The sequence below is a fragment of the Crocuta crocuta genome, unplaced genomic scaffold (assembly GCF_008692635.1).
Source record: "Crocuta crocuta isolate KB4526 unplaced genomic scaffold, BGI_CrCroc_1.0 scaffold9, whole genome shotgun sequence".
NCBI lineage: Eukaryota > Metazoa > Chordata > Mammalia > Carnivora > Hyaenidae > Crocuta > Crocuta crocuta.
In genome coordinates this window covers 3,635,968-3,649,129 of record NW_027551567.1, presented here as the reverse complement: position 1 = coordinate 3,649,129, position 13,162 = coordinate 3,635,968, and the positions used below count along the sequence as shown (strand labels likewise).

The following is a 13,162-nucleotide window of genomic DNA, read 5'->3' as shown; positions in this document are numbered from 1 at the left end:
ACCTATTAGATTTGTATATTTAGTCCTCAGGAAACTTGCTGGCAGGAAAGGGAACTTTGCTCCAGGGTTCCTAACTGCTTGGCTCCAGTGGCCTGGTCCCTGGGAGGTTGGCTGCAGTGCTCCACTGCCCATCCCCATTTCAGTTCAAAACATGGAGAGCATTTCTAGCATGTCTGGGCAGGCCTGCCGTTCCTCTGGCATCTGCCGGGATGACCATAGTACTTAAATACTTCTCTATCAGTTGATAAATAGCCACTCACCAAGCTCCCTAACACTTTGGTCACCCTGGCCGCTTCCCCAGACTCCAAGACCTCCCCCAGTTAAAAGGGTTACCCCTTTAAATTGGTGGGGATCTCCATTGCTGACCCCTGCCCCAATGCTGGAGGCAGAGTATGCACATTAAAAAAAAATTTTTTTTATATATTTATTTTTGAGAGAGAGAGACAGCAGGGGAGGGGCAGAGAGAGAGAGGGAGAGAAAGAATCCCACGCAGGCTCCACACTGTCAGCATGGAGCCCATTGTGGGGCTCAAACTCACAAACCGTGAGATCATGACCTGAGCTAAGTCGGATGCTTCACCAGCTGAGCCACCCGGGTGCCCCAGTATGCACAGTTTGAATATTGCTCCTGGCGTTAGGTTGTGCCGATGCAAGGATAATTTAGCTGTGATGCTGTTTCAAGTACATCGACTGTACCCCATATTGTCTTTGAGTGGAGTTGATACATAGTGCTAAAGTAGAGAAGTCCTAAGAAAATGGAAAAGGGAAGTTAGAAGGAGGTTGACCTTTCTCAAATAGTTGTCTAGGGTTTAGGAACTCACATTTATGCTGCCAGCTCAGGACATTTTTTTGTATAACAAAGGAGTGATTTGTCTAAGAGAGATGCCTAGGATTGTTTCAACTTTAGGATATCCTGACATAGACATCAGTCCTGCTTCTCAGGGGGTATCTATGAACCATCTGCCTCAGAATCTGTTCACCTGGGAGCTTAACATGCAGATTCCCAGGCTCCACCCAACCTACAGATTCAGGAGCAAGGTTTTAAACCAACATTCTATCTGATTCTCACACGTATTAAAGTTTAACATTACCAATATGTAGAGCAGAAAACCAAGCTCTTAAACAAAATACCATTCAATCCTGATATGTAAAAATCACTAGGTATTACTCTTTTATGACATTACGAATTTGGCATAAGTCTCAGATGCTTACTCTTAAGTAAAATTTCAAGATCTTATCCAATGGACAGATATTATTTTGAAAAGATGTTTATATTAATTGATTCTAATACAATAATATTAAAAAGCATATGATAAAAATGCAAGCTAAGGGAAAATTAGAGTAGAAAATAGAATGTAGAAATGTAGAGTAGAAAATAGAATGAAATCAGGAGTGAATTAAAACTTAATATTGTATATATGCATGAATTCCTGTGCAGTTTTCACCTTGAGCTTTCTGGCAGTCAATGCAAAGAGGAAAATGCCATGAATCACCATATCCATAAGGTAAAAACAAATCAGATACTCAGAGAGGCCCAGATATTCCTGCATGTGGTAGCTGAGAGAAACTTCTCCTAAGGGGGACGTGTCATACATGTCTGTTGAACATCTGCACAGGACATATGATGTGTTTCATGAGGCTGTTTCTTACAATATCTCAATATAGGAGCTGATTTACTCAAAATGCATTTCAGTAAAAGTAATTTAACTGGGATACTTTCCATTGAATAAGAACACTGCCAAATAGTCAGTCATTGAATTATTTTGGTAGCTTTAAATATATATCCTACATGCTTTGTGAGGCAGTAAAATGATTTTGCTTTTAACACATCATTACATAAAGGAAGGACTCCATTTAGTTCTTTGACTCCAAGTTCAGAACCCAGGCAAAATAAAGGGCCGGGGTGTCATTTTTTAATTCTATGATTCAAGTAGAAATATTTTATGATACTACTTCACTTATATAAAGCTCAACCACTCAGCAATTTCAATTACTGAGAATATACTTGAAAACCCAGAAATAATTTTAAATATCCCCTAGGAATTTAAATAAGGGCCTCTGACTACAAGACAGAAAATCGGGCTTATTACTCATAGTAGAACCTCTCTGTTCCCCACTCAAATGTTATTGACACTTGCTTGACAGCCTGAGCCAAACAGGTGTGGCTGCTCAATTACACTCATCCAAAATAGATTTTAAGTGCCAGAAACTAGAAATGACAAAAAAAGAGCTCATAGACAGCAGTTAGAAGAGAGGGTGAAGAACAAGAAACATTACAAAAACCATGTATCAGATAGCCAAAAGCAAAGCAATCTGGGGTCATTCATAACTCAGAAAGGGAACACAATGAACTTGAACAATGTCTAAGTGTAGTACAAAATATTTAGCTCAATACAATCATTCTCCTTTATCTACCAGCCTAGATCATCAGGAAACGTTAGTGTGTTCACTATACTCTTTTTATGAAGTAAGGTAGATGTTACAGACATTTAGAAATATTTCCATTCAAAATGTTTTATTACCAAAGAAGTTCTAGCCCTTCTGCCTTCTGCAGTATGGAAAACTGATCTGGCATTTCTAAACAGGCAATGTTTCCCTTGAAAATTTTTTTCTAAATACATGAACGGAGGTCACTCTGGAGAGATTCTTATAGTTGTTTCCTGTTGTTTTATTCATTTTATAAAAGTTTCACCCTTGGAGTAGCCAAAGTGAGAAGCTGAAGACTTTCTTTCTCTTGAAAAAACTGAAGTTTAACAAATATTTTAATTGTTGACACACTTTTTTCTACAAAGATAAAATGATTTCAGTTTCCAGTTTCCCATGAGATGTAGAGTTCAAAAGAAAGAGAGAAAGCAAGCAGTCATGTTCATGGTAAATAAAGGTTTGTACAGGGTTTCTGGAATGCAAATACATTGACGAATCTCCTGAAAGACACTAGCATCACGGCCAACAATGAAGCAAGAAACTGGCATTGAGAATCCTGTTTTCTGTTCCTAGTGCTTCCACTGACTCACTGTGAGAAATAACTTAATTTCTATGTGCTCCCTTGTTATCCGAAAATAGAGAAAAAATTCACTTTTCTTTTTCTTTTTTTGTTTTTTTAATTTATCTTTCATAGTTTATTGTCAAGTTGGTTTCCATATAACACGAAGTGCTCATCCCAACAAGTGCCATCCTCCATGCCCGTCACCCCCCTTCCCCTCTCTCCCACCCCCAAAAGCCCTCAGTTTGTTCTCAGTATTCAGGAGTGTCTCATGGTTTACCTCCCTCCCTCTCTGCAACTATTTTTGCCCCTTCTCCTCCCCCATGGTCCTCTCTTAAGTTTCTCCTGTTCCACTTATAGGTGAAAACATANTGAACAGACACTTCTCCAAAGAGGACATCCAGATGGCCAACAGATACATAAAACGATGCTCAGCATCCCTCCTCATAAGGGAAGTACAAACCAAAACCATACTGAGATATCACCTCACGCCAGTCAGAGTGGCTAAAATGAGCAAATCAGAGGACTCTAGATGCTGGCCAGGATGTGGAGAGATGGTCACCCTCGTACACTATTGGTGGGAATGTAAACTGGTGCATCCCCTCTGGAAAACAGTGTGGAGGTTCCTCAAAAAATTAACANGAAGATTTCCTGCCATTCCTTTCTGGCCTGCCAAGTTTCAGTAGATAGGTCTGTCACCACTCTGATAGGTTTCCCTTTGTATGTTAGGGCCCTTTTCTCCCTAGCTGCTTTCAAAATTCTCTCTTTGTCCTTGTATTTTGCCAGTTTCACTATGCTATGTCGTGCAGAAGATCGGTTCAAGTTATGTCTGAGGGGAGTTCTCTGTGCCTCTTGGATTTCAGTGCCTTCCCCAGATTGGAGAAGTTCTCTGCTATAATTTGTCCAAGTACCCCTTGAGTGCCTTTCTCTCTCTCTTCCTCTTTTGGAATTCCTATGATACAGATATTGTTCCGTTTGATTGTATCACTCAGTTCTTGAATTCTCCTTGTGTTCCTGGATCAGTTTATCTCTCTTTTTCTCGACTTCCTCTTTTTCTATAATTGTGTCTTCTAATTCACCTATTATCCTCTCTGCCTCTTCAATCCGTGCATTGGCCACCTCCATTTTATTATGCACCTCATTTATAGCATTTTTTAATTCATCACAACTATTTTTAAGCTCCATAGTCTTTGTAGCAATAGCTTCTCTGATGTCTTCCATGCTTTTTTCAAGGCCAGCGATTAATTTTATGACCACTGTTCTAAATTTTTGTTCAGTTGTTCAGTTTGCTTATATCTGTTTTGAGCAGTTCTTTAGCTGCCACTTCTTCCTGGAATTTCTTTAGAGGAGAGTTCTGTTTCGTCATTTTGGCTAGCTTTTTTTCTCTTGTCAGTTTTAAAAGCTTTTTATGCGCTCTGCACCTGCAAGTACTGCTATATTGAAGAAGGCTCATTGACTCTCCAGGGCCTGTCCATTCAGGAAGTGTTCTTTTAATGGTGTCTGTTGTTCTCTATTGTTGAGACTTTGGTTATTTTATTTCCCTACTTGTAGTGATATTTGGGACTCTCCACCATGTGTACTTTGGCTTGTTTCTTGAGGTAGCCCAATTCCTCCATCCTCACACATCACCAAGTGACACTCGCAACTCTCAAGGTGCAGGAGAAAAACCAAGCACAAATCCGAAGTGTGGAGACTGATTTGCTTCTATGCCAGCCATTTGCTTTTGGGGAAAAAAAATGACAAAAAACAAAAAAAAAAACCCTCCACTTCTCAGAATACAGCTCCCAAACCTCGCTGCTGGACCAGGAGCCAAAGCTGTGAACTTCTCCTACTCCAGCTTCTCCTCCTCCCAAAAATTCACTTTTAAACGAAAGCTCTGAAACTCTCAGAATTGATTGCTCTTCCTTTCTTGTATAAAACACTCATTGCATGATTAAGTTGCTGGTTTCCTCCACTAGACAGTGAGTCCTTGAGGAGGAGGAAACCAGCCTTCTTAATTTTGTAGTGTGTGAGCCCATCCCGGTGCCTAGCACACAGTGGAGTTGGTAGGTATTTCCAAAATTATTACAGGGTTTTCTCTGAGAATCTATTTTTCTTGAGTCTTTGACTAGTGCCTCCTCACTTGCCCAAAGGCACCCACAGGTCCTTTAACTCTGGAACAGTGGAGCACTTGTTCCTGTCCCCTTGGTAAGCGAGAAAGGGCCCCTTAATGCTAATGAGCAGGAATGCCCATATGGCAGGTCAGCAAGCTCCTGTGACTACAGTAATGGACAACTGTTAGCGGCCTGAACTCAGGCTCCTTTCCATCCAGGATACACTTGGGAGGCACTGTAATTATTTCTGTCATTTTCCAGGACTGAATTCCTAACAGAGAATCATATTATGTATTTCTTTTTTTTTTTTTTATGGTTATTTACTTCTGAGAGAGAGACAGAGTGCAAGCAGGAGAGGCACAGCGAGAGAGACACACACACAGAATCTGAAGCAGGCTCCAGGCTCTGAGCTGTCAGCACAGAGCCCAATGCTGGGCTTGAACTCACGAACTGTGAGATCATGACCTGAGCCGAAGTTTGTACGCTTAACTGACTGAGCCACCCAGGTGCCATGTATTTCTATTTGTGTATAAAAGATAATATGACACTATAGGATTTTGGATAATCAAGGAAAAAAAGGCAGACCTATTTTTCCTTTTTGCATATTCCCTTCTAATATTATCTATATAAATATTTACGCTGTATAGTTTGCACATCTTTGGTGCATTGTATACATGAAAGTGTTTCATTGTATACATGCTCTTCTTCTAAATCATCAGTGTTCAAGGGTGCACATTCCAGCAGGTTAATGAACTATGATTCTAATAATCTCATAGTGTGCATTTTTAGAGATCAAAGCTGTAACATCTAAACCCATCAAACTGTTGTTTAAGGAAATGACAGCTAAAACCAAGACAGAGATGCACCAAAACATGGAAGATGAGCTACAGAGAGAACACTTGGCTGCGGAACAACGCATGTTGCATAGAATCCAAAGGATTATGATGGAGTGCCACAAGGAGAAGGTCCAGGCTGTGGAGAAGGCCAGGATGGAAGAGAGAAAGATGGCCCAGGAGGCAATCCAGGCCCAGAAAAGGTATTCCAGAATCACATTTGCAAATCAGTATCTTACTCTGGCCACATCAACTTAGAGAAAGGGATAAGGTTGAGGCACATAGGTGGATAGTTTCCAGTTTCTGTGTTTTTACATTTTTAAATGTTTATCTATTTACCTTGAGAGAGAGAGAAAGCATGAGCAGGGGGTGTGCTGAGAGAGGAAGACACAGAATCCCAAGCAGGCTCCGAGCTGTCAGCACAGAGCCCAATGCAGGACTCTAACTCACAAACTGCAAGATCATGACCTGAGTTAGAGCTGGATACTTATCTGACTGAGCCCCTGGGCACCCCTGTGTTTTTACATTTTTATTATGGAATATATCAAACATAGATAACAATATACAATACTTTGTATAGTGTGTATGTATGTGTATGGTTTACACAAAAATAACATGAATAGTCAATGACCTACCACTCATCTGAAGAGACCAAAAATTGCTGATGCTTCTGAAGCTCCCATGTGTTGTTCTTCAATCACATTTCCTTTCTCTCCACACTCTCAAGAGTTAACTACCATCATAAATAATGTGTTTTTCATTCTGATTCTCCAGTTTTAAGAGGCTAAGGAGAGAAATAAGGAAATATTTCTCCCTATAAACACATAAAAGTCAATCTTCACATTCTCTAGCTGGTATTATACAGTAACATCGATGTGTTACTTTTGGTCTTTTTCTTATTACACAAGTGATACATGCTGTAAATGAAATTGACACTTTGGAAATATACAGGGCAAAACTTGTTAAGCTCTGACTTACTGCTTCCCTACCCTCTGTCTCCTAGGGACGTCATTTTAAATAACGGGGTCTCATTCTGTGCCCTTACGTTTTACATAATCACAAATATTTTTACATATATCAGATCACTTGTTTTTAAGAATACCAAAGTAATTATTACTTAAAATTTTTTTTTAATATTTTATTTTTTTCTGAGAGAGGGAGAGAGACAGCTGGAGCAGGGGAGGGTCAGAGAGAGAGGGAGACACAGAATCCGAAACAGGATCCAGGCTCTGAGCTGGCAGAACCTGACGTGGGGCTTGAGCCCGTGAACCGTGAGATCATGATCTGAGCCAAAGTTGGATGCTTAACCGACTGAGCTACCCAACTGCCCAGTAATTATTACTTTAAAATGTTTATTTATTCAGGCACCTCTGCAACGCAGTCGATTAAGCGGCTGGCTTCACAGTTCGAGCCCCACAACCGGACACCTTGGAGTCTGCTTGGAGTTGGAGCCTGCCTCAGATTCTGTGTGTCTCTCTCTCTGACCCTCGCCCACTCATGCTGTGTCTCTCTCTGTCTCTCAAAAATAAATAAATGTTAAAAAATTGTTTTAACATTTATTTATTTGTTTATCTTGATGGAGAGAGAGCTTGAGCACNCACTCATGCTGCGTCTCTCTCTGTCTCTCAAAAATAAATAAATGTTAAAAAATTGTTTATTTATCTTGATGGAGAGAGAGCTTGAGCATGAACAGGGGACAGGTAGAGAGAGAAGGAGAGAGAGAATCCCAAGCAGGCTCCACATTCAGCACAGAGCCCAATGCAGGGCTTGATCTCATGACTGTGAGATCATGACCTGAGCTTAAATCAAAGAGTTGGACGCTTAACCAACTAAGCCACACAGGTGCTCCCAAAGTAACCATTATTATGTATGCAATGAACAGTTGATGGAATTGGCCAATTTTAACAGGACAACAATCAGGATCCCTAGTGATTATTGGGACCAAGAGAAAAACCACAGTTTCCCAGTGTTAAGTGACCTGCCTAAGATCATGTGGCTGCAGCAGTAGAACCGACTGAAACCTCTATGTTTGGCTTCTAGTCTAGGACTTGTCTCTTTTGACTTAATGAACAAATCGATTTGTGTGTAGTTAATGAATAAAATCTTCTTTGTTAGAACTGTTTAGAGCAGGGCCAGAGGTAAAGTCCTCTAGGAGTCTTATTTTGTGAATAAGTAAGAATGAGGGCTGTGTCAGTGGTACCTTCCTTCATGCATAGGCTATAAGTCATCATTGAGACAGAAGAAGAAGGTGAAAGAGGATTCTGGGAGAAAGGTAGAGAAGGTGGTAACACTGGAATGAGTGTGGTCCAATGCAGTGAAAGGTAGTATCTTCCTCTCCCTTCTCTTCTCCCTTCTCCCCACTTGCATCTGCAGGAATTCCACTACTCCTGTGGAAGCTTCTGGGTCCACTCCTCACACACCTGCAGTGTCTGCTCCTTCCCTTACTCTGTTGCTTTCACCACCACCCCACCTCTGACCCTTTCCTCTGTGAGGTTTGAATAGAAGATTTTCAGTGACTGCCTTTTATTAAATCAGTTGGCTAAAATGAGGGAACTGCCATGCTTGTTGTTTAAGCACGCCCGACTAGAATGTCCATTTTGTTCATTAACGTATTCCAGATGCCTGGAAGAGAGCCTGGCACATGGTATACATTCTTTAAATATTTCTTAAACATGGGCCTGGGTGGCTCAGTTGGTTAGCATCTGACTCTTGGTTTTGGTACAGGTCATGATCTCACTTTTTGTGAGTTTGAGCCCTGTGTCGGGCTCTGCACTGGCAGCATGGAGCCTGCTTTGGATTCTCTCTCCTTCTCTCTCTGTTCCTTCCTATCTCTCCCTTGCTCTCTCTCAAAATCAATAAACTTTAAAAATATAATTATTAGGGCCACCTGGGTGGCTCAGTCAGTTAAGCGTCCTACTTCAGCTCAGGTCATGATCTCACTGCTTGTGGGTTCAAGCCCTGCATTGGGCTCTGTGCTGACAGCTCAGAGCCTGGAGCCTGTTTTGGATTCTATGTCTCCCTCTCTCTCTGCCTCTCCCTCACTCACAGTCTATCTCTCAAAAATGAATAATAAATGTAAAAAAACTTTGTAAATAAAATAAAATAAAAATATAATTATTAAACAAAGGTTCAAATTTGTTGTAATTAGCTGAACTCACTCTGCAGCACATCAGATCTTTCTAGACATTGCTGGATTCCAGTGTTTCTTAGAGTATTTGCAGAAACTAATATATGGAGAAGGACCACTGTTTAGAATTCAACTGTAGGTCTCTTATTTGACTATAAACTATCAAGACTTAACTATTCAGAACACATACATATCATGACAATATATTAAGTTCACAGAAAACTTGTTTGTGGACTGGGATGATTAGATTCTAAGTAGATTATCTAGGAGACACTGTACCCTTTCCCTGGAAGAAAGGAGGGAAGGAAGAAATAAAAACAAGCAAGCATGCAAGCTTTTTGAAACCGTTTCAACAGTGCCCTAAAAAAGTATGAGAGGGAGCTAAGAGAGGTCCTAAAAAGCAAAGCACAAATCAATGGCTGGTATGGTTTCCCACGCTTTATTTTTTCCCCAAGAGTCTAGTGAAGTTGGGTTATTATCTGTTAGTCTCTTTTTTATTTAGTAACTTATGTTTAAAATTTTTTTTTAATCTTTATTCATTTTTTTGAGAGAGAGAGAGAGAGAGTGAGCAGGAGAGGGACAGAGAGAGAGGGAGACACAGAATCTGAAGCAAGCTCCAGGCTCTGAGCTGTCAGCACAGAGCCAACGTGGGACTTGAACTCATGAAAGCAAGTTTATGACCTGAGCTGAAGTCAGACGCCTAACCGACTGAGCCACCCATGGGTCCTAATAACCTATTTTTCTTCTCTGAGAACCCATTTTATAAAATATCAGACTGAATCATATATATATTGACACATACTAAAATTATTCAAAAATAGTTCATTTCTGGCCAGCACTACATGTAAATATGGTATGTAATTTTGAAATTCCAAGATTAGAGCCTAATAAAGTTAGAGATGGCAGAGGGACCCCACCACTTACAGAAAGAAGCATTAACACACCATGTCAGAAGGGGCATTAGAGGTCATCGAGTTGAACATGCCATGCCTTCTGTTAGATGCCTGCCAGGCATTGGTGAGCCTCCTAAGTGCTTCTGTAACAGGAAGTTTGCAGGTGACTGAAGTGGTTGGTTAACATGCTGAATGCCTCTACTTGTCATGTGCTTCCTAATGTGGATCCAAAATGTGCTGAGTCTCATGCTCACATCCACATTTGGCTTCTAGCTCTAACTCCACTCTATCCATAGTGATCCTTAAGATACTTGAGAAGAGAGAAACATTGTCCAAGCTTTCTTTTGGAGAAGAAGAGAAAAAAAAAGTGCTAAATCAGTTCCTTTGGTTCTTTTTCATATCATATGATTTCTAGGCCCTCTTTTGAGAAAAAATTGTGGGTAATCAGTATTAAAAAATATTTTATTTAATTTTTTTTAAGAGAGAGAGTGAGTAGGGGAGAGGGGCAGAGGGAGAGAATCTTAAGCAGAACAGGTAGTAAGTACTCAGTAAATGTTACCCTTGTTATTGACCAAAGATACAGCCTGCCTGGTGGGAAAAGGGAGGAGAGCATTGCAGCTAGAGAGGCGAGGGGACAACTGATGTTTACCTCAAGACTGGGGAAGTTGGCCATGTTTGAAAGTCAAATTGAGAGTTGGAGACAATGAGAGAAATGTATCTTGAAGGAAAGAAGTTAGAAGATAAGGCAGATGCCAAGTCTTGGGAAGATTGTGTTAGACTAGGAGGCAGAGAGGGAGGATTTTCATTAACAAGCGTAAATGTTTGAATCACATTTGTAAGTTACTTTATCCTCAAATCTTTAGAGGTTCTACTCAACGTAGGTTAGGTTAACCAAAGGCATCCACGAGAGCAAATTACAGCAGCTAAAAGCTTTCGACCTGGACTCAAACTGCCTGGGTTCCTCATTTTGCCACTTTTACTGATTAAGTGGAATTGGGCATATTACTTGACCTCTCTGACCCTCAGTTTCTGTATCAGTAAAATAGGGATAATAATAGATTCCCCCTCATGGGATTTTTTTTGAGGAAACATTGAGCAAATACATGCATGGGGTGCTCATTTACTTGCCTTGCCTTGGACATGGTAAGAATTCAAATGGTTGGCTGCTATAAATTTTTTATAATTACATACATTACAACCAGAGGTCTGTGAACCACTCATTCCACAGTGGTTCTCAGATGAGGTCCCAAGACTGCTCAGTGTCCCTGACACCCTTTCAGGGGGTCCCTGAGAGCAAAGCTATTTTCTTGATAATACTAAAATGTTATTTGCCTTTTTATTCTCATAATGTCACAAGTATATAGTGGCATTTTTCTATGGTTTTATGATGTGTGATGTCACAGCAGACTGAAACAATATGAAAAATCTATCTTCTTTGCTTTCAAGGCAGACAAGTATAGAGTTTTGCAAAAAAAGTGAAATTATGCCACTTTTTCACCAATTAAAAAATGTTTTAAGTTTATTTATTCATTTTTAAGAGAGACACACAGAGAGAGAGAGTGATCAGGGGAGAGGCAGAGAGAGGGAGAGAGAGAGAATCCCAAGCAGGCTCCACGCTGTCAGCATGGAGCCCAAAGTGGGGCTTGAACTCCTGAACCATGAGATCATGACCTGAGCCAAAACCAAGAGTCAGATGCTCAACCAACTAAACCACCCAGGCACCCCCTTACCAATTTTTTTTTTAATTTGGAAAATACATTTTTCATAAAAAGTTAATTATATTTAACATTTAATAGATTTAATCATGCCTACATAAATTTATAAATTTTTAAAAATATCTCACTTTTAATTCTAAATACTATCAGTGCCACTAGATATAACTCATATAAACAAAAGTCATTTGGGTTCTTTGATGATTTTAATAGTGAAAAGGAGTTTGAGACCAGAAAGTTTGAGGTAACTGTCAGAGTATTGTCCAGAGAAAACTGAATACAGTTTCCCCCCGTCTCTGGCTAAAGGCAAGTGCTGGATTGATACACAGAAATACTTTCTCTAGGGGTTTGGAACTCTGACCCTACATTTCTTCATTTTTAATCACATTGCATTCATATTTTTCTGGCCACAGTGGACTTAGGTCCCTAAAACCACTAGACACTCAGCTAGTAGGCCTCACCTTAGCCCCCAGCAGGGAACTCAGTGAGTGACCTCCCTGCTTGAAAAGTGTTTTTGAATTGTTAACAGCTAACAATTGCCATCCAAAAGCTCATCTCTACCTGCCTGTCTCACACTGGTGGCTCATCCGTACAATGCAATAATATTTTATCCATCTGAGGCAAAAGGCAACACCTTTTTGTTTTTGGTGGCTAACCCCATCTAACTTATGAATCCATATCTTTTGTAGAATGGTCATGGAGAAAATTTTGAATACTGGTGTAACAGTTATGAAGGATCAGAAGAAGAGTGTGAACCAACTGATAAAAGAAAAAGAACATGAAATGAATGTCTACTATTGTATGGCTCAGAGGCAGAAGCAAGAAGAGGTTCAGGAAGTGCTCCAAGAAGCTGAGAAGACACATCAGGCCACGCTTGGAAATGTAATGGATAAGCTGGTTAACACTCAGGGGGAGCTGCTGTCCGTAGCGAAACAACTAGGCATCATGACAAATTGGAAAGATTTCCTGGAGGAGGAATTACAGGAAACAAGGGCAGCATTTCAAAAATACATCAATTATACATTTCCTAAGCTTTCACCAGGACATGCAGATTTTATTCTGCCAGAAAGAAAGAAAACACCTTCCAATCTTATTATTCAGGAGAATGAAACAACTCTTGATTAGAAGAAGTCTTCAAGTGAAATCTCACCACAAAAGCCATTGTTCCAAAGACTAAATAAATTAGCTCAAAAACCATTTATTGATTCCCAGTTAAATGCAGGGAACAATGGGCTATGGGCATTTTGATGGAAAACCAAAATACTCAAAAAGCACATTCCAGGCTACATTGAGTTCTAAATCTGAAGAGAGAAAAAAGTAAGAGAAACCAAACTATTTAGGAGGGGAAAAGTTTTCTTGGAAGAAATCGAAAGAAACTTCTGTTAATGAGCTTTATTCATGTCTGCATCAGACATGTAACTACTTTAGAAATTGTTGCAGTTGAAAACAAGAGACATGCTTTCAGATTGTTCCCATTGTGGGGACCTGTGCTAACTTCCAGAAATGATTATTTTTTAGTGAA

At 40.1% G+C, this 13,162-nt stretch overlaps 1 protein-coding gene across 1 annotated transcript in view; it reads left to right on the top strand.

Moving 5' to 3' along the window:
• Positions 1–12,837, top strand: part of CUNH6orf163 (chromosome unknown C6orf163 homolog) — a 20,341-nt gene extending 7,504 nt beyond the window's left edge. Inside the window, exons 4-5 of the mRNA XM_077750329.1 lie at positions 5,909–6,111; positions 12,330–12,837. Coding sequence (XP_077606455.1) covers positions 5,909–6,111; positions 12,330–12,765 — 639 coding nt within the window. The 3' untranslated portion in view covers positions 12,766–12,837. The remainder of the gene's footprint in view (positions 1–5,908; positions 6,112–12,329) is intronic.
• Positions 12,838–13,162: the final 325 nt, after the last annotated feature.